The 25,972-nt window shown below is 42.0% G+C and overlaps 3 protein-coding genes across 4 annotated transcripts; 1 reads left to right on the forward strand and 2 right to left on the reverse strand.

Moving 5' to 3' along the window:
* Positions 1–5,836: 5,836 nt before the first annotated feature.
* On the reverse strand, positions 5,837–9,315 carry LOC118413070 (solute carrier family 46 member 3-like). Its single transcript, XM_035816217.1, has 5 exons — positions 9,007–9,315; positions 8,669–8,753; positions 7,716–7,799; positions 7,245–7,401; positions 5,837–6,099 (listed from the first exon to the last, which is right to left on the reverse strand). Exons 1-5 carry the CDS (start codon positions 9,169–9,171, stop codon positions 6,015–6,017), a joined length of 576 nt encoding a protein of 191 aa, XP_035672110.1. The 5' UTR covers positions 9,172–9,315; the 3' UTR covers positions 5,837–6,014.
* LOC118413068 (proton-coupled folate transporter-like) lies at positions 9,281–16,193 on the reverse strand. 2 transcript variants are annotated; one of them, XM_035816215.1, is made up of 7 exons: positions 15,479–16,193; positions 12,567–12,720; positions 12,034–12,159; positions 10,863–11,023; positions 10,551–10,609; positions 10,084–10,211; positions 9,281–9,452 (listed from the first exon to the last, which is right to left on the reverse strand). In XM_035816215.1, exons 2-7 carry the CDS (start codon positions 12,675–12,677, stop codon positions 9,315–9,317), a joined length of 723 nt encoding a protein of 240 aa, XP_035672108.1. In that variant the 5' UTR covers positions 12,678–12,720; positions 15,479–16,193; the 3' UTR covers positions 9,281–9,314. The 2 variants fall into 2 exon arrangements, with proteins under 2 accessions (XP_035672108.1, XP_035672107.1); XM_035816214.1 differs by having other exon boundaries at positions 12,567–12,746.
* Positions 16,194–18,284: 2,091 nt separating this feature from the next.
* LOC118413046 (gastrula zinc finger protein XlCGF8.2DB-like) lies at positions 18,285–19,519 on the forward strand. Its single transcript, XM_035816189.1, has 3 exons — positions 18,285–18,511; positions 18,928–19,180; positions 19,262–19,519. Exons 1-3 carry the CDS (start codon positions 18,285–18,287, stop codon positions 19,517–19,519), a joined length of 738 nt encoding a protein of 245 aa, XP_035672082.1.
* Positions 19,520–25,972: the final 6,453 nt, after the last annotated feature.

Here is a 25,972-nt window from a genome sequence, read left to right on the forward strand (position 1 = left end):
TATAAAGAGAAAAAATTCCATCTGACCGTTTTCAAAATCATATCCAGTTGCTTGAATTTGGCGTATACCTCTATTACTTTGCAGTTAGCCTTCGTGGGTTTATTTGCAATAAACATATCATTATCGCGCACGCTGACTCCACATGCACCAACACGTACTCGGCAGACTCGGGCGAGGCCTCAGTGGCCCGTTCCCAGCTGAGGTCTGCCCGGAATGGTAAACTGTGATCAGGAATAGGCCCTAATTCCGACAGCCTGACTCCTGCTAAGCCATGGGATTACTAACAGCAGCCGCCGATGTTTTCACACCAAGGTATACTAGTAACTGGTGTTACTGGAGGTCATTTCGACCAAAGACGCAAGGTGACAAGGAACGGGGTAATCTTCAAGCTTAGCAGATTCTTGTCTCAACGCGAAGGATGATATTAACTTGAGAGGAGTACAGGACAAGTCAAAGCCTAACATCTGTATCGAGATTATACCGATTTTGTGGTAGAAGATCCGACGACGATCAGAGAAGGGTAGTCAGTAACCGCAAATGACACGTCTAAAGCCCCGGTCACAAAGCGCGTACGATTACTTGCGATTCCTTCCGATGCGCAGGATAAGCGCAATGCGTCGTAAGTCGGGGGAGAATCGTAAGCAATGGTTTAAGTATATAAAGCCGTGGTCACAAAGCGCGTAGTGCATCGTACGATGAGGTCATAAGAGCGTGCCTGCGTCAATCGTAGTGAATCATAGTAAATCGGGGAGCGTCGTATGGCGAAAAATAGAGCTGAAGTGGATTTTGAACATGTTCAAAATTTCGCTATCGTCGTAAGATTTTATTTGCCCCCATAGCAGACTTCACTATGGCAATTTTTGTCTACTGATGAGGTTATAGATTTATGAATTTTTAGCATGTTGTGATGGTTTCAGTTTTCCCTGATATTGTAGATATTGACGAAAAGGGAAAATATATCAGTCGCAACTGCCAGAGTCGCAACCAGAGAACAGCGCGCCCCGCACAGGTGATGCAGACAATTGTTTGATCGCTTCATGCACGTGAGTTTATAATTAGATCAAATCTCAGCTCTCGTCGGTCTTCGGTCAGTTTACCATAAGCGTAATAACCATGGGGACAACTCGAACATAAAGGCAGGCTCTATGAGTCGGAAATATATATGATATAATGCTTATGATATGATTTTTGTATGATGGCATCTTTTTGTTGATAGCATATCATGATACGATCTTCGAAATAGCCTGACACGTAGAGCCGGCAAGCAGGCCGAGATAACCATACCAGTACTCACGCTTCATTTGAACTTTTGCTTGTAATACTCTTGTTGTCATGGTCTTTTTAAATTTATTTTTACAGTTAAAGATGTTATAGGAAGGTATTCAACAGCTATGTCTAAAAATTTTGTTGGTTAAAGAAGCACAAAAGCAATCAGACGGCTATACAGAAGAAACACAAGTGAAATATCGTGCGACGCTGTAAAAATTTTGAAAATCATCCGATGCGTTGCGATGGCTGATTTTGCTGACGATTTTGCTGCGATTTACTGCGCTCACCGTACGATATGCGGAATATGTAATCGCAAGAAATTGTACGCGCTTTGTGACCGGGGCTTAAGACTTAGCGCTGTTTGGGAGACTAGGGGACATCAACGAATCATTATTTTTCTGGCGCTTCCTTCGGCAAATCCTCTTTCTTTTTCAACCACAGTTTGCTCATAAAGCAGCCGTCGATGTCTTTACACCAAGATTATACTAGTGCTGGTGTTACTGGAGGTCATTTCGACCAAAGACGCAATGTGACAAGGAACGGGATACGGGGCAATCTGCAAGCTTAGCAGATTCTTGCCTCAACTCAAAGGATGATGCGAATACTGGACAAAGCCTAACATCTGTTTCGAGATTATCTCGATCTTCGTAGTCGGAGAACAGACTAGGATCAGAGAGAAGGGTACTAGTAGTCACCGCAAATGGCACCGCAAGTGTCTTGTCTAAGCCGTAGCTCTGTTTGGGAGACCCAAGGGACATTAACGAATCATCATTTTCTGACGCTTCCTTCGGCAAATCCTCTCTCCTTTTCAACCACAGTTTACTCATAAAGCAGCCGTCGATGTCTTAACACCAAGATATACTAGTACTGGTGTTACTGGAGGTCATTTCGACCAAAGACAACAAGGAACGGGGTACGGTGTAGGAAGTAATCTTCAAGCTTAGCAGATTCTTTTTTCAACTCGAAGGATGAGCCAACTTGAGTGGAGTACAGGACAAGTCAAAGCCTAACATCTGTTTCGAGATTATCTCGATCTTCGTAGTAGGAGAACAGACTAGGATCAGAGAAGAAGGGTACTAGTAGTCACCGCAAATGGCACCGCAAGTGTCTTGTCTAAGCCGTAGCTCTGTTTGGGAGACCCAAGGGACATTAACGAATCATCATTTTCTGACGCTTCCTTCGGCAAATCCTCTCTCCTTTTCAACCACAGTTTACTCATAAAGCAGCCGTCGATGTCTTTACACGAAGATATACTAGTACTGGTGTTACTGGAGGTCATTTCGACCAAAGACAACAAGGAACGGGGTACGGTGTAGGGAGTAATCTTCAAGCTTAGCAGATTCTTGTCTCAACTCGAAGGATGATGCAAACTTGAGAGGAGTACAGGACAAGTCAAAGCCTAACATCTATATCGAGATTATCTCGATCTTTGTAGTAGAGGAACCGACAAGGATCAGAGAAGAAGGGTAGTCAGGAAAATGTCACCGCAAATGTCTCGTCTAAGACTTAGAGCTGTTTGGGAGATCTAAGGGACGTCAATGAATCACTTTGACATTTTCTGACGCCTCCTTCGGCAAGTCCTTTTTCAACCACAGTTTATTTTCAAATACTTCCACACACAAAGCACTGTAACCGTACTGTAACCATACCGAAAGGAAGGATCGTAGACAATTATCCTTGTGGGGGCACGAAATACTGAAACCCGATGCAATTCTCTTTTTACTTGGTCCATAAATAAGCCCCAGACAGCCTGCTAAACACGTCCCCCGCTGGCAGGTCACGCCACGCAGTATATACGCTTACAGTACAGGCCATGATATGCAGTTGTTCGGGGTTTAACTCGTTTTACTCGAGCCTCCTTTTTTCAACTACCATTTAAACTCGTTCTTACCAAGAAAGGTCATAGACTGGAACCACTTTCCGGAATACGTAGTCAATGCTAAGATTCCACAGGTATTTAAAATACCTTAAATAAGTTGTAACTTTTAACCACAGTTATGGGTAGGGTGGCGGACAGGGAGTAGCGCCCCTACCCTTGAGGAACTCAGCTCTCCTTCTCCCATACACACATACTAATGATAAAACTAAGCGACCACTCCCTCCACACCAAGGGTACCCCTATCCCAACCGTGTGAGCCTTCAGTTATTGAAGATGTATGCGAAACTAGAAGAATAAGAAGAACTTTTTTTCGGATCGTGAAAGATGAAACGTCGGGGTCGCGATCCAGGCACGCAAAAGTCAAATGCGCCTTGTAAGGTTTAGGTCACATTTCCAAACCGGGGCCCGGCAAGGCTGACTTCTGCAATTGAAAAAATGTCAGTCTTTCTTTAGTCTTCATCTAGCTGGAAAAGGCAAATAGCTTTAAGACTTGCAAAACATCATCTGCTTTGAGATGTAGAACTGTAAAGTATTCAGTATTTAATTTGTATCAAGTTGAAGTTACAAGATCGAAACTAGTGTGTGTTTACGTCATCGTCGCCGAGGGCTGCATGAACTACTACTGATATATATTACCCAGTGTAATGGGGACATCTAGCGACCAGAAGTCATTATTACCTTCGCCGAGAAGGGTACAATTTTCGTAGCGATTATATAATTGCATATAGATAAACAGCATAACTGAAAAGCTATGTGTGGATGGTTATTAAATTTAGTATGCGGTTAGGTTTTGTCCTATCGAAGAAATTATTAGATTTCAACCCCCTTGAAGCATCCCTTGGCGCTACAGGAAAGCTCCCGGTTTTGCTATCTTGTGTTAAGACACGCTGTGATCATGATATTCTGAGAACTGCCACAATCTAAGCACCCTCGAACAGCTTTCTTTCGAACTACATGGGCGTTGCAATTTCACACATGATAAAAAGGATGACAATCATGTAATTGATAGGAATTTGTTGTCACATAAGTTGAGCTTAACATCATCATACATAATGTATATCATCTAGAAATACTTTCACAGTTAATGAGGCTATAATTGGCGAACCTATATGAACAGAATATGAATTTCCTATAGACTATTTAATATGGAGTATAACAATGTTGAAAGATTGGTTTGTGCTATCCAACGATCTCATAGCAAAGGTTATGAAGTTAGTTTTTTTATGTATCAAAACAAGATAATACATTTGGCATTAATTGAGTATTAAATGTTACTCCAAAAAGATAAACAACATCACAACGGAAGTATGTAACGCTAGCCCACATTTATCCAACATTTAACCTACACTCAGCACAAAAAGTTTGGAATATCAACTTCGGTTGATCACATTTATGTTGTTTCTGCATCGATTTCAATATATTATATATCTATAGAAAGCTTGCATGATTTTCTTTCCAATGGTATCAAACTCATTATCATTGTTAGCTCATGGAACATACACCAGGCCTGCTAACGTGAGTGGGTCACGAAAAAAAAGTGCCCAAATTCCCCCGTTTCTGTTCAAAACTGTATCGTCCGGTTCAACCGTTGTTATGGCCGCGGGTGACAATGATTCAATCAATCCTTTTATCACCTAACGTTTGGTATACAGAACATCCAAGTTTCTTTTTAGCATATCTGAGTAGAGTATTTTATGAGTGTAAATTCATGGAACGAGCACCAGGCCCGCTTACGTACAGGGGGTCCTAAAGATAAAGTGCCAAAATTACCCTACTAAAGTCAATCACTCCATGCTGCTCATTTTCTTCCGTCAGTATTGACTTGTGAATGAAGGCAAGTTGAATAAACAGGACATGTCAATCAAAGCTACTATTTATCTTTATTCAAGCAAAAAATCTGAATCATGGCAAGAGGTGATCAATCGAGTGCTAGCCATAAGCCGCAGGAAGGCTATTCCACCTTAAGACTGTGCTCCATCATCTAATGGTCCTTGCTCTGAGTGGACTGGTGTTGTAATCTTGCAGAATGGCATTTGGTCCAATATTGAAGAGGTAGAATGTTGCTACTGGATGGGGGATGGTGTCCCTATATGTCACCACATTAATTTGCCTGGAATGATGACGAGTCTTGTTTACCCTATGGTTGTTATACCGCCCCACACCATGACGCTGCCTCCACCACCAAATGCCGAAAGTTACTCTTGCCTTGTCAGCGTGCAGTTCTCCTTGCCACATCCACACTTTGATTCTGCCATCCAACTATCGAAAGGGCAGGTGAACTCCACTCAAGTGTACTAAAACCTTGTATGTTCCGTATACAAAATGTGAGGTGAAAAGAGGATTGATTGAACCAGTGACACATGCGCCAATATCAACAGGACAATGCAGTGTTGAACAGAAGTAGGGGAATTTGGGCACTTTTTTTCGTGACCCACTCACGTAAAGCAGGCCTTGTGCTTGTTTCATGTGTTAACAATCATAATAAGTTTGATACCATAGGAAAGAAAATCACACAAGCTTTCTATTGATATATAATACATTGAAACTGATGCACAAATAACGGAAATATGATATACCAAAGTTGATATTCCAAACTTTTTGTGCCGAGTGTATATACGTTGTTTTTTAAACGGTAACTACATGTACCAGCACGCCCGGATGATGATGATGAACTACATGTAGGGATCGGATATCAAGTCGACGGAAGGTGGTTTCAAATTACGATATTTTGAATATATTGCAATTTGAAACTACTATCCTTCGACTTGATATCAATAGATACCCTGTCTACATAAATACAACGGTTATAGGTTACCCTGCGGATATAGGTGAACCAGCGCCACGTCACATCACAACCGCACACGTTTTAAAGTTTGGTTGAGTCGTGCTCTTCCTTTCCTTCTTTCACGAGGTTTTCCTCCGCCATCGCTGGAGCCTTGAACTTCACAAACCTTTGAAAAAAGAAAAATTGTATTAAATGTGAATGAGACGTCATGTTATGATTCTTCTTGTACGTTTATGAATGTTAGACATCCAGTTTTTCACAATATTTAAATACAAATCAATCTCTACAACTGTTTTTTTTTATCCAGTTGAAGATATTGAATTGCATGTACTTGAAGATTCTTTCAATTCTACAAATGTTTCTTAAGTGTTTAACGACCAAATAAATGGCTACGGAAAGATGTTCGATTAAAGCATAAGAAGCATAAGGTGAGTTAGAAAATCGGAAAGCCTATTCATAGAAAGTAAATAAACTCAATCCTTGTGGTAACATAAGGAAAACACTAAGGATGTCTCTATAGTGAAACTGGTGACAGTCTCACAGTTGAGCCTTTGGTTACAATCAGTTAGCAATGAGCCCAGTCAGAAGTAGGGCATCTCATTTGAAAAAATGCATTGGTCTTTCGAAAGGGATGTTAAAGGGGGTCTCGTGTTTGGCTAACGTCATATTTCCAAACCGGGGCCCGACCGGTCTGTTTGTGGGAACGAAAAATAGTGGTAAACAATATACACATATAATGCTCATGACCATTCTCTTTACGCCTTGTGTAGTTTGGTATCTTTTATATCATATTTTTCTTTCCTGAAAGCTGCCAGGCCGGGCCCCGGTTTGGAAACGTGACGCAGTCTTTGAAGAGATGTATCAAACACGTTGAAGAGGAAGGTCTAGCAACCCCTTTCTGCAAAAACACACCCTGCTTTAAAAACAGCAAGGAAACCGTATATACCATTAGGTACGACAGGGTCTGAAGTGTGGGTTGGAACTGGTACAGTGTACGAAGTAAAGGAGAGTTGATAGTCCTTTTTACAAGTTTCTACAGTCAATGTTAAATGTCGAAAACAGATGCAGTTACATGAAGTGTTGTTTACATGAAGATAGATTTCAAAACGCCAGTGGACGTCAGATACTTCACCAAACAGAATCCTTTGTAGCAAAATGGCACGTTGTTTTTCGCATCGCTCATTCACAAGACAATTAGGCCCAGGTTCAGGTCCGGACCTGGACCTGATCCTCTGTACCTGGACCGTACCTGTACCTGAATTTTTCTGTACCAGTACCCAGCCCTAGAATGAAGGGAGGACAAATACTTACCCGGTCAAGACGGCACAAATCAGAAGAACCCCGATGTAAATCAGGAACACCATCCCAGGCATGATGGAGAGGGTGCTGCTGTAGACGAAGTTCCACAGGGGAACGAACACCACTGCGGACAGGTTCGTCACAAAAGACACCAGACCGAACAGGCTGCCTGGACAGGGAACAGAGCAGAACACACATACAGAGGGGAATCAGGGAGGCCCTCTTCATCAGTACACACCAACTGTCAGTTATCTATTACCTCAATAAAGATAGAGGTACTGTTTTTACTTTGGATGAGGTATGAAGATATATCTCAAGTACCCCTGGATGGATTGTTTTGGTACACTCCAAGCAGAAGTTAGGCTCCGGCTGTTGGCGTTTTTATTTTTCGTCATGGTAAAATAAACGGTACAAAATAGAAAAACGCATAACACACTCTGTTTGAATGGTAGTTAGGTAGTGGATAGGCCCATATGTACAAACCTTGTTCTTCAGGTCCGACCATCTTAGACATGACAGTCCTCAGGAGTGTGCTGCTGGTAGACTGCACGCATCCAATGGCTGCAGCTGTAAAAATAAAGATATCCACAGCAGTTACTGATATTGATATCAAATGGAGTGCACTTTTATCTAGAAAGTTCAATGTACAAAGATATACGCAATACCTTTGTTAATAGTACTACACTTGCAAAACAGAAATATTCGCAACTAACAAAAGAAGACTTTTTCTGATATCTAATGTCATCAGGTAAATAAGATCTAATAAAATAACTGTAAAGTTCGTCTTCACATGTTTTAAGAAGAGGGAGGAAGCATGTAGAAATATAGACTAGCTTACCTATTAGTCTCTTTGTATGCAATTTACTGCATTTAGCGCGAAGGGGGCATGAATATGCAATAAACTTCATTGTCATTGTCATCAAGTTAAGATCATTGCGTTCATAAAAAATGCGGTATAATTTTTGGTTCCGTCTGTTTGTGTATTTATGTGTTTCGGCAGCATCTCCTTAAGAAGCTCTAGGCGAATCAATAGTGCTTATATTTGGCATGTAAAGGTGCTATAAACATGAAGGGCAAGGGCATGGTTTGGTTTCTTGTCGGCCGACTTCGGTACTGCAGCAGATTTTTTTTTAGTTTTCTAACATCCGTGAATAGTTTCACCTTTGGGACGGCATTCTCACCGCTGCAGCGCCACCTACATCGGCTATAAGTAGCAATGAAAAGTAGATCCAGCCAGGCATTCTACCCTGACGATGGTGTCTGATAGACACCGAAACGTTGCAAGAAGTGAGTACTAGTACTATGTGGGTTGTGTTGGAAGAACTTTACAACAATTTAGTTTTATATACTTCCAGTCATGCTTTGGACTTACATCTTAGTAAAGAAAAAAACTTTACATCCTATGTACTGGAGCTAGGGTGCATGAGGTTACTCACCGATGAAAACTGTCACCTCTCGGTTTGGGGTGTATGGGGATAGTCCAAAGAGGCCTATGCAGCCCATTCCCGATATATAGCCAACCTGTACGGAAATACGACGTACAATCCTCCTATAAAAACATTTCACATCCTCTTAAAGAATAAATGATAAAACGGATTCTTTGTCATTAGCAAAAATTAGTAAGAGAATACAAAAGGAAGGCATTTCAAGACTTTACCTCTATACAATGTAGATATGTCAAAATATATATTGAAATTCAGGACTGTCGGAGATTGAGACAAGAATTAGAACAGAAAATTTCGAGCTTACAATCTGAGCAAGGGTAATGACTAACCGTCATCAATCCGTATGGATACTTGCTGAAGACTTTGATGGCCATCGCTGACACGAAGAAGCCCGCTGCGATTGCCATTTGGAAGAACCCCACAAAAGTTGGAGACCAGCAGAACGGCGGCCCGACGAGATACGTCACGATGAGTCCCGGCAGAGCCTGGTACATTCCCCACAGGAGGGAGAACGCCAGACACAGCACGCCGATCGGCCATCTTGGTGTCTTCCCCTTGACCTTGAAGAGTTGCAGGATGCCGGTGATGTTGGACAGCGCGCACAGCTGGCTGTCAGACTTCCTCGGGCAGGTCTCCTTCAGTGCAAAGATGGCATAGAGCAGGCAGAACCCGCACAATCCCACCGTGAACCAAAACGGTTGGGAAATGCCCAAGGGGAATCCGAGTTGCTGGAACCAAAAATTTCCTCCCAATGCGGCAACGATGCTGCCCGCTCCTAGATAAAAATAAACATATCAGGAAACATATCAGTTGATAAATTTATAGTTATAAATTAACAGTATAATATATAGATAAATAAATAAACAGTATAAATTTATAGTTATGTTGATTGACGGTCCTTATCCTGTGTGTCAGATTTCGGACGTATGATGTACAGAAATTCCGTTGGCAAGTTCATTCCCCAAGGCTAGTTATAAGTAAAGTTGAAACTTAGTACTATTAGGAGACATGCATTGGACGATGGGCAGTTGACTGGCACAAAACACTACCAAATCCTGGTGTTGGTTATATCTAGACACGTTTCATACGAATTTTTTTTTTGGAAGCAGATGAAAACGAAAAACCCCACCTTTTGTATGATTTGTGGGTTCTGTGTATTCTCCAAGCAGAGGTTGAGTCGCGGAGATATAGCAGTAGTTTGGATTTTTACCAGCACGCTCCTCTAAAAATCCCAACTACTACTATATCTCCGCGACTCAAACTCTGCCTTTAGAATAGGTTCTAGATCTGTGATTTTAAGATAAGATTGGCTTTCTGAAACGGGACCTCCTCGTCCACCTGCTTTAATTGTTCACCTTGGTATTTCAATGGAAATGCCACATGATAAGATGAACATAATGTATTACCTGTAACAGCTTGCAGGAGAGCCTGACGGGAATACCGGACCTCCCCTTACCGGTGATGTCCGCGATGTAGGCATAGCAACCTCCCGCTAGGGTCGCAGTGCTGCCTCCAAGTCCCAGCAAGAAGATCCCTGGAGACAATTGTAACGTTATCAGCACAGAAATATCAAAGGAATGATCTTAATTTTCTTCTCTTTGCATTTAGCAGGTCATACTTTTGCCTAATGCCAACCCCCAGCTAGCTTACCAGTATTCAGTGAGTCCCTCTCTCTTTCTATGTAAGCACTGGTTGTCAACCCCCAGCTCATGTTCTTGGATTCACCAGCCAATTATGTTGTTTTCTGATCGTAGGTGGCGATGTGACTGGCTGGAAAGTCAGATTACGAGACTTCCTAGAACTAGTATTCCGTTAGTTAAAAAAATCGTGGTCAAAACGGGAAACACTTGAAGAAGCTTGGATCATTGCTAACCTGGGAGGAGAACTGCTAGCGGCAGGTTGAACTGGACGACGAAGGCTGCTACAGTAAAGCTATTGGATAAAACACAACGGTGTAGTTATACAGAGCTAAGGACAAAGTGGGTAGTGAGTTGGATGCTGCTAAGCTTATGGACAACGTATGTTGGTAGAAATCATAGTACAATGCTAAACTTTCTTCCAACGGTTATACTCGGATGGAATTTTCAACGATCACTGTCACCTTCTTCAGGATCAATACATATGATATAAAAGTTCATCACACAGTCTAGAAAATATACATATAATAGAAAACTACTATTCTTACTTTATCAAGCAGCCCACAATGGGGATGATGAGATTGAGTTTCCGGCCCAGTTTGTCGGACAGAGAGCCAATCAGAACCGTCACTACAAGTGCCGGTATGCCGCTGGACAGCTGTATGGCGGTCGCCCATTGGATGGCTTCTGCCTGATCGCTCTGTCTTTCCTGGATCAAAGCAAAGTGAAAACAAAGTATGGAATTATACAGAGTGAATCAGGATTAGGAGCAGAATTATTTTCTGAAGGGACTGCAAGAGGCCATCTACATTAGGGCATATGTCTTTCAACATAGACGGGGGCTGATATCAACTGCCGGGCAACTTTGACCCTTTGCTGACGTCACACCTCCTTCTATATAGGTGACGAGACATAGGATTCGGGTAAAATCACTTGAAATGAGTGAGAGGACTAGTCGAAAGCTTGTTGGTAAAGGCTTTACTCTGGGTACTGAGCTAGCGTTTGTTTTATTACTATGATAGTACGTTACAAGGAAATCGAATAAAACAAAATGATAGGTAAATTTTCCTTGCACAAAATCGCTGATATAAATGTCAGCTTAGTGTTACGTTTGTAGTTAATCATCATCAATCTTACAATAAACCATCTCACAGCACCACGGGGATTGTGGGTAAGGTCAGAGGTTATGGCCCTTCAGCAGTATGAAATATTCACCTGGAACACATTTAGATCGATTTACATGTGTTGTTTGCAAAATCTGTTTACAAGTAAGGAACTTAAACATTCACCCACCTTAGACAACAAGCATCACGATTTCACATGCGCAATCGAAACTTTGAGATAGCTTATTATACAGGTCATCATATCATGAATACCCCGGATGCATCAGACCATGGTCTGTTATTTGCAGATTCTGTTGCACTTGCGCTGATCTGATCAATAGCAAATTGGTGCCCACCAGGTAGTCTCTACCAGGCTATGACTTAAGGTCGCAAACTGTACTTCTCGGGTATCTAACTCCTTCTGCCTTATTTGGCCAATTTCTACTATTTTCCAGCGACCCGTGGAGCCTAGTAGAGGCTACCTACCTGGTACTCCGATGAGTTGGAACTGTTGCCGTAGCAGCTGGACCTCTGATGACAAACTTGTGACCTATAAATTCGCGTGATCTTTGAAAGAAATATATCTCCACTTTTCACGGAGGTGATAAGTGCCTACCTGGTACTCCGTAGAGTTGGAGCTGTTGCCGTAGCAGCTGGAGCCCTGCTGGTTGACTGTACCGTTGCCGATGCGGTAGTAGATGTACTGCTGCCGAAGCGACCCGGTCATCACAATCGCCGTAAACTATCGGTCGGGAAAAAAGGAGCACAGATGAATAACCTTCTTCTATGTTTTTAATACAAAAAATTTCCTAACATGTTAGAATAAATGAATGAAAAAGCATATTTCAAAGTAATTATCTGTCAAAGATGACAGAAACAAGAGTCGCTCGAAAATGAGAAAAGTTTATTCCATGCTTTACCGGATAGAACGCATATAGCTAAAGATAACACAATTCATTCTAACCATTAACGTTACAGATGAACTAAAGGAGGAGAATCAGTACCTTACGCCTCTGAAAAACAGATACCAACTGAGATGGATTCGAGGGTTATGAGGTCACATGGGGGGGGGGTCTTAATCATGTAGATATGATTACAAAACATTTCCATGAGGGAATAAGTTTTTTTCACATCATCTGAATCACCTACCAAGAGGAATAAGACAGGTTCCACGGTCACAGGGCAGTAGGGTTTGATCGCTTCTGGCTGAGGGGGATCCTCGACCTTCTTCTCAGAGGTTTCAGTCTTCTGTTCTGCCATCTTCTTGTCTTGATACACGATGTACGGTTGGATAGCCTGTTTCCTGTGTGGTTGGGAGATCAACGCGTCCTATCGTTGAATACAACAGTTCAACGTTATCCGCTCGTTTAAGGTAGGCCATGTTGATTTGATTTTAGAAGAACTTAAAATAACTTCATTGCACGTCCATTGTACACGGTACGTTGTAAGTACCAGTACATCCTATTTAACACAACAATAATGGCCAACATAGTTCTTTGACATATACATCGATGACATGATTAACGCTAGTTCACCTTTATCCATAGGGTAACCGTTATCCGTTCTTTTTAAAAACAATGTATTTAGGGATATTAAGTCGATAGATAATGGTTTCAAACTGCAATATTTCGAAAATAGTACAATTTGAAACTACCGTCAATCGATTTGATATCCCTGGATACCATGTTTAGCAACACAACGGATATAGGTTAGCCCGCGGATAAAGGTGAATTAACGTTATATAGACTGTTTAAAAAAAGAGGTTTCGAACCACACTGTAAATCGTACAAATTATCTGCAGAATGAGCAAATATGTACCATTATTTGCAATAAAATACATCAGAAAATGTATACCAATGTTATATAGTGCCAACGTCTGTTCCAAGGTAAAAAAAAACAACAACAACAAGATGTGGACGAACTTATTGTTTAACATACCATATTTTGTATGTTAGGTATTTACTCAACCTTCGTGGCCGCTTAGATGTCATGATAAAAGAAACTTTTCTTTTGTCAAACTACCGTATTCATGCACGCATCAGCGTTAGTGCTTCTATAAGATGATTGTCATCCTTGTAATCAAGTCAACGTTGCCTTAGAATTCAAAATAGAATTGGGTTGAAAGAAAATGACAATGCAGACTTAAACCCGTCGACAAGAAAACAGTTGAATTGATAAGAAAGACTTCGTGCTCTTTGCCCCGCCATTTCTGTGTACACTCCCGCTGTTCATCTGTACGCCCTTGTTAAATAGAAGTTGTCACAGCCCCTGTCTATCCTCAAACCATTAATTTTTTATTGGTTTAACGATTTTGACGTAAAACAATCAAAAATGAAATAAGATGAAACATGACAACACTGCGTAGAAGCATGTTGTGTGTACGAAAGGCAACCCATGTTAAGAATATAGGAAACCCAAACTGTTATGCCAGTTACATACCACCAGAGACATACCTTTACCTACTAAGTTAAGTTAAGTTAAACCCTTCCCGCGCCAAGGGCAGTGCCCATTTCTGGCGCATAGGGCGGTGCCCATCTCTGTTTCGTTAGCCCTGGGCCACACACAACGCAATCACTACAGCAGGGGGCTAGTCCACTGGTAGTGGTGTGTGTTCAACTTCCATACTCCTTCCCGAATGCTGAGTGCTAAGCAGAGAAAGCAGCATGTACCATTTTTATAGTCTTTGGTATGACTCGGCCGGGATCGAACTCACGACCTTCCGAATGCAAGGCGAACACTCTACCCACTAGGCCATTGCACCGGCTACTCATTTTCACCTGAGCATAGTGAGGAAAGTCGTGTAAAGTGCCTTTCCCAAGGGCACAAGATCGGTGACACGCAGTCGGATTCGAACCCGCAACCTCTCGGTCACGAGGCACAAATGCCGCCGCTGCGCCACGCGACTACCTACTAAGTGCCTACCGTTTTTCCATTCATTACACTTTAATCTAAACATTTACCAAAGATTGTTTAGATAAATGTGTTTACCATAGGGCGCCGGAGGACAGAAAGACACTGGTTACGCCCCTCTCATGTCTCTACCAGACTGACTACACTGCCTATATCATAGGGAGAAGAATTTGCCAGGGGAGCTTTGATACCAGAGGAGTTGGCCGGCCGCGCAGGTGAAACATTTACCTTAGCGCGGACTGTCTCCCCTGGGCGATTTCCCGATTTTTTTTGCCGAATTCTACGATCCCCGCACCCCCCTAGGAAGGTCTGTTGGAGGCTCTCCCTCGTCACTTAAGACTGTGATCGCCGTGTCGGCCCACTGAGAGACCAACAGTTTCACGGATCGCTCAACGAATTTTGCAGATAGAGAACGGATCTAAAACGCTTTATTTGTATTGTCTTGTCTTTTCTATTATACTTTTACATGATGCATCATGCATGCCCCGATCATGCAAATGTAGTTTTAATCGCAGTACGGTCACTCATTGATCACCGTCTAAATAAAAGGTACCGATTATGTACATTAACGTTACATGAACTGTGTCTATCACAAAAGCTCGGCTGAGGTTACATTTCGATATGCGAAGGGTTTTAGAAGGGGGCACATGTATACTAGTATTCTTTTCATACGTGCATGGCCCAGAGATAGGTCCGCTGAATGGGTCAGCAACAACCCGACCTAGGCTACATGGATTTCTTACAAATAAATCTTTGCAACAATGACTATCAAAACTAGATCCCTTGTTCTATCTGTGTATTTTAGAGTTTCGCGGATGCTTGCTCCAATCAGAGAGTTTAACTAACGAAAAGTGATACCGTGAACAAAACAAGATGAAACATAATTCACACCTTGGGTTTGTGCCTAAGAAACGTTTTGAATACAGAGCACATTGCTACTCATCAGGAAAAAACACTTAAGTGTGGAAAGTAGCCGAGATTCCACGTCACTTGACGCATTATTCTATTCTATTCTATTCTATTCTATTCTATTCTATTCTATTCTATTCTATTCTATTCTATTCTATTCTATTCTATTCTACCCTACTCTGCTCTATTCTATTCTAGTCTATTTCATTCTATTCTATTAAGAAATGAAACACTTTTCCTACCTTTCCAGCACCTTTTTGCACAGCTGTCTGCTTGAAGAATAGACCTGCGATGACTGATCAAGGACAGCTAATGGCGCACTTAAAAAGGTGTTACGTTAACGGGACTTTGTATCATCCGCAAATATGGCACGGCAAATCTGGGTCACTCCAGACATGATTTGACAACAACTTAAACACAGGGGAGACTATAGGAACGTGAATTAAAATGGTTTCTATAATCGTTTGAAACCACAGGGAGTGTTTCTGTGATTTTAAAGAACACCTGACTAATATCAGAATTGTATAGTAACGTTCATAGTTCGGCTTTGTTGTGTAAGTAAATCTTATTCAGCTGTCTAATGTGAGTATCAAAACATGTAAGGCCTTATCTGAGTTCAGATAAGTTTGTTTGAATCTTCGCTTACTCATTACAAGCAAATAGACCTGCAGAACGCTTTTTAAACATTGGGGTCAGGATGGAAGATGAGAGATCGGGCATGTGAGATCGCGTGGCGAATTCGAAGCAACAGCGTGATTGGCTCAGGACCGAGAGGTCTCGAGTTTAAATCCTGCCATGTCACCGCTCTTGTGCCCTTGGGAAAGGCGCAATTTTCCTCACTTTACTTAGGTGAAATGAGTACCTAGCTTCGGTTAGAGCCGTCCCTCCATACATAAATGAGGGAAGATGTGTCCGACAAAATATTACAAAGATACGATTACATCATTTATGGTTCTCCTGTCGGTTCGACAGATGTGCAGGCAGACAGGCATTTACCTATTTTGCCTGACCTGCACATGACTTTTTATGGTGAAGGAGGGGCGTGCAATTCCTTCTCCACCCTCTCGTCTACTGGAGCACAGGGACAGAACTTTATGACACGTGTGAGACGGCTTCAGCAGATGCAGCTTTGTTATTCGGAGTATCCGTCTCCTAGGAGGACTTCCGACAAAGGATGTAAGGAGTTCCTCCTACCCCCGACCGCGCGACTCGTGTGTCATGGCGGGTGCGTCATGCCCGAACATGCCCCTAAGCCTGTACACGTCTCGGCCACAAAGCCCCGCCAAGGCCACTAGCCGCAGCTAGATACTCATGTACACCTGAGTTAAGTGAGGAAAGTCGTGTAAAGTGCAAGGGCACAAGATCGGTGACACGGCAGTCGGATTCGAACCCGCCACCGATTACATCATTTAAAGTCCTAATAAAAACATGGTCAATTATCATGAGTGAAATCTGTTACTTGGGTGGTGTCCGTTAGTCACGATGACGTAGGTAAGTCCGGCGAACCTTTAGACCTACATGCCTGGACAGGCCCTAGGTAAGAGACTTGTATTGACCATATACACTGATTAACAAGCCTGGCGGCCGTTTAGACCTACATGCCGGAACAGGCCCTAGGTAAGAGGCTTGTATTGACCATATTCACTGATTAACAAACCTGGAGCCGTTTAGACCTACAAGCCGTAACAGGCCCTAGGTACGAGGCCTGTATTGACCATACTCACTGATTAACAAGTGCCCACGTAGTGATCACGTGTTTACCAGCCTCCCCCTGGCAATTCAAATTACGTGAGATACTATAATTATACTATCCTGGTGCTGGGGGGGGGATTAACAGTGTGATCGAAATTCTATTTTTGGGAACGGACAAAACTTGATGCGCGCACGGGTCGTCCTTATAATCGAATAAAGATAGCATTAGTATACATGGATGACGGCCGTTGTATGCATATATAAAGTTTGCCATTATCATTTTATCATAATTTATTTTTTCAAAGTGCGTTTGCCTTTGCACTTCCAAGGGATGAGAAAGAAAAAAGAAATAAAAGACAGACAGGTTAAGAATAACTAGAAAGGTTGGCGGATGGAGACTGATACATAGTTTGTTTAATTTTGATTAATTAAAGTTTATTGCAAATTCTTGCCCCTTGGGCTAATTGCAGGTAACATAAAAGATTCAGACAGGGTGAAAACGATATCACACATGTCTACTCTAGTCTAAAGCTGGTAAAGCTAACTCTAGATCCTGGGTTATTGGGTTCGACTCCTATAATTAATAAGTAACTAGGTGCAAAGGATAAACTTTCACCCCGCAACAAGTTAACCTTTCACCCCTAGGGTTTTCAGACAAAGGAGGTAGAAAACGGCAGCTGTATTTGCGTACGTAAAAACCACCAGGTAAGAACGTGAAATAGCGTCAAATATACAAAATAACTGTCGAATTCTAAAGCATAGGGGGTATAGGTCATTTTTATGTGAATTGCGATATGGTCTGCATGATAGTTTGAGACGAAATTGTAGTATTTTTGGGGTGGGGTAAGGTGGGGTGGTTTTGAGTGTGTGGAGGGGCTTGTTTTTACGCTTAGCAACTAGAACTTTTCGAGGTCTTCTAAGTCGATTCTTTCACATACAAAGTAGCCAATGCCACTGAGGATCTGTTGACTCGCCAGGGGCAGGGAGGAATATTCCACACCCATTTTCCGTCGATGGCAACGGAAAATTCCTTCGGGCTTTCGTTCTTTTAATAGTTTACTAGTTGTTTGCAATACAACGTTAACCGTTAACGTTAACATAACAACCTCACCTCATCAGCCCCATAGCCTCACCGGCCGTAACAACGTTATTTGATATTGTGGTAAAGCGTTTTTCTTGTAATATATGTGAATGACCTGGATGCCAGACAGGCTGGTGGGGATGGGCCTAGTTAAAACGCTACTAGTATTACGATGGAAGTGGATTCTGAACACGTATTCAAGCAACTTTTCCATTTGTGGTATTGATTAGTATGTTTCATTATCTTATAACTTTGTCCATTACAGTAGGCAAGACATGGCACAGGCAGGTAGTGGGTCTCCTACGTCTGTTTCTCAGAACTTCGGTGATGGGTCTCCTGCTGAAGTTTCATTGCGCAGAGACACAAGCAAGGTTCAAGACCATACAGGCGAAAAAACCTACAGATGTGAGCAGTGCGACTATTCAACAACAAAGAAGAGGAACTTCGATTATCATCTAACAAAACACAATGGAAAGAAACCCTACATGTGTGGGGAGTGCGGGTACAGGACAGCTCAGAAGTCTACTTTATTCCACATATGAGAATTCATACCGGTGAAAGACCCTTCAAGTGTGACCAGTGCGATTATGCCGCTGCAAAGAAATCAACTTTGGAGAGCCATCTCGCGATGCACGCCGGTCAAAAACCCTACATGTGTGGAGAGTGTGGGTATCGGACAAACCAGAAGTCTCACTTATCCCAACATATACGACTTCATACTGGTGAAAAACCATACAAGTGTGAGCAGTGTGATTATACTGCTGCAACGAAATGCACATTGCGTCGCCATCTAGCCAAACATACTGGTGAGAAGTGCGGGGAGTGTGGGTACAGTACAATATGGAAGTCTGAATTATACCAACATATGAGAACTCACACAGATGAAAAGCCCTACAAGCGTGATTATTCTGCTGCCAGGGCAACTTTGGGCAGCCAGCTAGCAAAACAAGCCGATGAGAAACCCTACGTTTGCGGGGAGTGTGGATACAGGGCAGCTCAAAAGTTTACCCTAACCGAACATTTGAGAACTCATACCGGCGAGAGACCATTCAAGTGTGACCGTTGCAATTATTCTGCTGCATCGAAATCCACATTAGACCGCCACCTAACCACACACACCGGTGAGAAACGCTTCATGTGTGGGGAGTGCGGGTACAGAGCAGCACGGAAGGCCCACTTAGACGATCATATCAGAACGCATACAGGTGAAAAACCCTACAAGTGTGACCAGTGTGACTATTCTACCGCACAGAAATCCACCTTGGGCAGGCATCTAGCCAGACACGCCGGTAAGAAACCCCTCATGTGTGAGGAGTGCGGCTACAGAACAGCTTCGAAGGCTCACTTAGCCCAACACGTGAGAATCCATACGGGTGAAAAACCGTTCAAATGTGACCAGTGTGATTATTCTGCCGCACAGAAATCTGCACTGAGCGTCCATCTAGCCAAGCACACCAGTAAAAACCCTACTCGTTTGGGGAATGACAAAAAAAAGAAAATTAAGATATGAGAACCCATACAGATGAAAATTCCTACAAATATGATCATTGTTGCCTTTCTTAAAAAAAAAAAGAAGAAAAAATACAGTTGTATGATCATTTAGTTAAACACACCGGCTAAAACTCTGCATTGGTTCAGGACAACTCAAATGTTCATACACACAAAGGCCAGCTCAGGATAGGAGCATTTTAGTTGTATTTAGAATAGAAGCATGGAATTCCAGTGTTGCTCGACATCTAGCAAAACAAACTGATCAGACTGTGTGAGGTACAGTACAGAACAACGCTACAACAAAAGTTATTCAGCAATACATACGTTATATGTTAGAAAAAAATGGATGTTAGAACACGTGTTCTCCGCCAGAGTCTGAGAATAAGCCAAATCTGAGTGCATCTCCAGTAGTCCTGCTTCATTGTATTCTAAGGTCAAAGTTCAAGGTTACCTTTGCTTGGAGTTGTAGAATTATTAGGTGGAAAAACATTGGTCATAGTTGGTCAAATGTGTTACTATGAAATATTGCACAATGTTGTTTCTCAATTACATGGAAATTACAATATCTCATAGTTTTGTTTCTCGAGTACATTAAATCACTTAGTGAAATAGACTTCAAAGTTGTCATTCTTTACATTTTCCATGTTTCGCATGGGTTTGCAGTGAAGCATATTATACAATCACAATATCGTGTAAAAGATACCAGTTTCATATTATTGAACTGTATTTGTTGGGGAAAAAAATGTGTTTTCTGAAATCAAATAATATCAGCTCAGATTCAGCTGCTTTTTGAAGCACATATAGACCCCTGCATCTTAATGTTAATCTGTGGAAAATCTTTACAGTGAATCGACATGGCAATATTGTCCTAAGGGAATGTAAAAAAAAATACCATGACAATGATTGTACCAGCTGGCACAGACATAAGACAGCCCTTCTACACGGTTATATGTCTTTGAAACTGGCAATCTGACCCTCTCAATGCAAAACGTCATTATTAGACTTAGTAGTGCATTTGTGATCAGGAGTGACGACCTGGTCTGACGCTGACCCTGATTTGCTCATTTTGGCACGCTGTGCTGGCCAAATGATGACATAAACATATGTTTTGTTTGACCTCTTGTACCCGTTTCTGATGGCTTTAAGCTAATATCGCGATCCTACGACTGGGTTGCTGTTTTGGTGCGTGCCCGCACAGGTCCACAGTGTGTGCTACATTTTCCTGCTGCATATCATTATCTTTGGGAATCGTAAAGGGTCTGTATGGAGTGTCCCAAGTTTTGATCTCATTAAATCCACAAAGGCAAATGGCTCATTTGAATGGCTCCTTTTAAATATTTTTATTATATAGTATTCAATGTTGAAATAGCCAGCTAAATCTTAAACAAGGAACGTTAAAATAGGTTAATTTCATTTACAGTATTTTCGAATCGGCTCCTAACAAAACGCCTGCTAGCTTCAATACTAAAGGCTGTTGTCATAGCACAATCTTCGCTGCTGAATAATTGCTCTTCCCCTGCAGTGCGCAGCATCAGTACCTGACCTCTCACGTATTTGGCAGCTCAAGGATTTGGCGTAACACCTGTCTCGTAGAATCCCGACTTCGACTTCCTTTGTTGGCTTGGCCTTGGTGTCTCGTCCTTGACTTTGGAGAAGTCCGCATTCATTCCGCAGCGAATTCTAGTGTTTCATCAGGCACGCATGTGTCAACTAAGTTCCAGGTAAGAAGACTTGACTATACACGTGTGACTGGGTATTTAAACGTTTGTAGAGCAATGTTCGAAGAAGAAGTTTCATGTATTTGAGCCACGATTGCAATTTGTTTGTCTTCGGACTGTAATCAGTCCATCAATCCTGTACTTTACAGTTCTTTCTTCGTGTATCCGGTACACACACTCAGGTCACTTATTATTGACCTGTTTTTTCAGGTAGGTGTGCAATCATCGTACTCCCCAAGTAGAGGTTTTTGAGAATTGGCTGAGGACCGTTTTATATCCACCATATTTTTGTTTGTTTTACATACCCGGCAAACCGCCTCATGGCGCAACAAACCAGGCTTGTACCTAACAGTTCAAGCTGCATATTCGGATAGATTTATTTGATCACCTTTCTCTCATATCTCACGTTTTCTGTGCGCCTGGTCGGGCCCCGGGGAGGGCGGACACAAACGGGAGATGTGAGAGAAGCTTGGTCACAATCTTCCGCACAAACCTCTGCTTGGGGGGGGGGGGGGGGGGGTTACTGCATATTAGCATTAAATAAAACCTATGTTTCTTTTGTGCAGCGGTGTAAAAAATAAAAAAGAAGGGAAATTTCTACAAGGAAAGCATTTCATAATGTTGGTGCTGGTTTCAACTGATTGGCAGTCATCATAAGAAATGAGGATGTAAAAGCTTGGGGATGTAGAAATGTAAATAGGTAGTCGAGGGTCATAGGGTTTTTGAATTTTGTTTGTTGTTAAATTTTGAGGGTCTAATTATGAAGCTTTATCGCATGGTGTAAAATACCTATAGCTACATATAGTGTTTTGAATCATCGTTTAGCAATCAGGTTCACAAGGGCTGCTATGGAAATGATCCGGTGTCTGTCTTTTGTATCCTGCAAACCCCTACGTGCGCCCAGGCCCCGAAAGTTCGCCAAATTGTCACATCTAGAATTTCATTCTCGCCCTAAAGGTCTCATTCATGAAATACTCCGATGAAAAAGGCCAACTGACCTCAAGCCTCAATCTGATAAATGATATCAATATTTTTTTTGAAGTTTCATATGGAACGGGACAACTTGGGAGTCAAAACTCAAGAATGAGGCTAGACAGGGAGGGTTTGAATTTCACGGGCCTGTTCGGTTCAATAACTTCTGCAGTTTTTCTGTCCAGACATTAGCACCTACTCTTAGAGCAGAGGTTAGGCTCAGTTTTTTAAATGTTTTATTTATCTCTTTGTTTGTATTTGCTATGCAGTCTTTTTTGGCAGAGTTATTTGTTTGGTGGAGAAAAAGGAAACCTGACAAAAAAGAAATTGCCTGTAATGGTGTAAAGATGTCAAAAAATAAGAGCTTAGCAGATACGAGGGTGCTTCAAAAAGTAATGTCACTAGTTTTATAACAGGCTCATTTTTTCCTCGAATGAGATGAAATTTTGCACAAAGGTAAAGGCATATATCCTCTTGAGATTAGAATATCTCAAGTTGTTGTTAAAATTTCAATGAGCAACTGAGTTATTTTCAAGATAACCATACCCCTGGAAGTTTGTCAGAAGATCAGTTCCTCTAGATCTGACCCTTTCATAACTACTGTAGGAAGCCGAAATTTCACAATAGTAACAAATGCTTCTATAGGTCACATGCCAATTTTCATTTCTGAACTCCCAATGGTTCATCTTTTACAGCTGATAGAAAGGAGCGAGTTACTATATTACAGACAGTTTGATTAATTGCCAAATACGTGGTTTATTTATCAAAGGTTTTGTAGACTAATTTACCATCAACCAAAAGATACGAAACTTGGTACAGTTATTGGTTGTTTCAAGACCAAGAAGTGTGCAAAGTTTGATTTCTTTCTGTTTATTAAAAAGTCCACTACAGAAACTTTAATCAGCCCACCCCTGATTAACGACACTGATGACCGGGGTCATACCTCACTTCACCCAAGGAACGAAAAAAGAAAACATGATTGGATTTCAAAGATGAACATTGGCATATGCTTTATGCAGAAATAGAACTTGATACATGTGCAATTTCAGCTTCATACAATAGCTACAAGTGAGTCAAGGACATTATCAATTGCATATTAATCGAACCTCTAATTTCTTTCGACGGGACAACAAGGGTGTGGTCAGCTAGAACTCAAGTCGGTCACTCATAAAAATGTGAACAACAAAGTGAGCTATTTCAATCTCAAAAGGAGATATGGCTTTACCTTTGTGCTAAATTTCAACTCATTCGATGAAAAAATGAGCCTAGTGAGAACTAGTGACATTACTTTTTGAAGCACCCTCGTAGTTGATGATTGTTTGCCTGTCATTTATTTGATTTACAGAACTTGATCCAGATATTGTTGACATGGCAGCAACAGGCAGCATGCAGGATTTGGATGATGTCAGGAGAGGAGCAGCAGGGGGTTCTGCCGACAGCGTTTTCACCTGGCAAGGAGACAGGGAGTCTGGGGAGGAGTCCGGTAGGAGGGATGAAGGTGTGAGAGTGTACAGGTGTGAGGGGTGCAGCAAGGAGTTCAGTCAGCTGGGTGGTCTGAAGACTCACACGAGGACTCACACAGGGGAAAAACCCTACAGGTGTGAGGAGTGCAGCAAGGAGTTTAGTCAGCTGGGTGCTCTGAAGAAACACATGAGGACTCACACAGGGGAGAAACCCCACAGGTGTGAGGAGTGCAGCAGGCAGTTCAGTGAGCTTGACCATCTGAAGACTCACATGCGGACTCACACAGGGGAGAAGCCCTATGGATGTGAGGAGTGTAGCAGACAGTTCAGTCAGCTGGGTACTCTAAAGAGTCACATGAAAACTCACACAGGAGATAAACCCTACATGTGTGAGAAGTGCAGCAGGCAGTTCAGTCTTCCCAGTCACCTGAAGACTCACATGCGGACTCACACAGGTGAGAAACCCTACAGGTGTGAGGAATGCAGTAGGCGATTTAGTGATCTTGGTAATCTGATGAAACACATGCGGACTCACACAGGGGAGAAACCCTATGGATGTGAGGAGTGTAGCAGACAGTTCAGTCAGCTGGGTACTCTAAAGAGTCACATGAAAACTCACACAGGAAATAAACCCTACAGGTGTGAGGAGTGCAGCAGGCAGTTTGGTCGGATGGATGTTCTAAAGACTCACATTAAGACTCACACAGGGGAGAAACCATACTCGTGTGAGGAATGCAGCAGGCAGTTCAGTGTGCTGAGTACTCTGAAGACTCACATGCGCACTCACACTGGAGAGAAAACCTACAGGTGTGAGGATTGCAGTAGGCAGTTTAGTCAGCTGAGTGCTCTGAAGACTCACATGCGGACTCACACCGGAGAGAAACCCTACAGTTGTGAGGAGTGCTGTAGGCAGTTCAGTCAGCATGGTGATCTAAAGAAACACATGCGCACTCACAGGGGAGAAACCCTACAGGTGTGAGGAGTGCAGCAGGCAGTTCAGTCAGCTGAGTCATCTGAAGACTCACATGCGCACTCACACAGGGGAGAAACCCTACACGTGTGAGGAATGCAGTAGGCAATTCAGTCAGCTGGGTCATCTGAAGAAACACGTGCAGACTGACCATGGAAAGACTGAAGGTGTAAGGGACGAAGCAGGCAGTTCTGGGAATTAGAAAGTCTGAGGAGATGTGTACTCACATGAACCCTACATGTGTTATAAGAATACAGCAGGGAGTATGATAGGGAAGATAGAAAGAAGCACATTACACTGAAACTGGTGAGATACCCTCGAGTGTTAGGAATTGAGTCAGCTTGTGTACACTGAAGGAACACATGAACACATACAGTCATGACAGTCTCACAGGGCAGTAATCTTACACAAGTTACAGACCTGAACAGTTTAGCCAGCAAGCAGTTTAGTAGGACTAGTAATGTCATAATTGATATGCAGCCAAAAAATGCCTATTGAGTGCAAAAATCAGTCTTACTTCATGTGTCTTGGTGAGCTTAAAATCATACAAGGGTTGGATATGTAGACTACCACATACATTTTGTACTGTATGTACATGTATTGTCTACTTGTTGGTTTAGTTGATTTTTGTTGTTCTTGTTGGTTCAGCTTTGACACGACATTTCGTCTGTTACAATGTATATGAAAAGTCTACTCTGTATCTTCATTGCAGACTTAATTGGTTATAGAATGTGCAGATCAATCTCTCTTCACAACCATAGCCAGAGGCTGTATTTAGGAGCTTACGACTGGCTGTTATTCAAATTCATTGATTGTAATCTTTTGTAATACATGTGTACATGATAGAGTGCATTCCAAGACACCATGAGGGTTTTTAGGCGATATTTATAATTAGTCTGAATTATTTTGAATAAAAGAATATCTGAGCCACAATAATTAAATCATTTTCAAAAAATTGACTAAGAAAATAATCATTAATTGGAATTTCTTTGAATATTTTATAAACATTTTGAAAGTAACTGTACAAAAATATCTTTATTTAGAATAATTGTGAAACCTCTCTGTGATTATTTCACATTTACAAATATTTACAAAAAATGGTAAACCTGGCCAAATGGTAAAATTAGTTTATTGCCCCCATAAAAGTAAGCCCTATTGTTGCATCTGTATATTTTTAGATTTCACAGCTGGGCACTGGTGGATCCTTTGTGGTGGGCCATTGTTGCATGGCACCCAACCATACTTTGCAAGGATGTGTGATTGCTATCTTCCCAGCCCACCGAACCATTTACAAAAAATGGTAGAAAATGGTAGAAAATGGTAAATAATGGTAGAATGCTGTTTTCATT

Source organism: Branchiostoma floridae, chromosome 4 (assembly GCF_000003815.2).
Source record: "Branchiostoma floridae strain S238N-H82 chromosome 4, Bfl_VNyyK, whole genome shotgun sequence".
Classification (NCBI taxonomy): Eukaryota; Metazoa; Chordata; class Leptocardii; order Amphioxiformes; family Branchiostomatidae; genus Branchiostoma; species Branchiostoma floridae.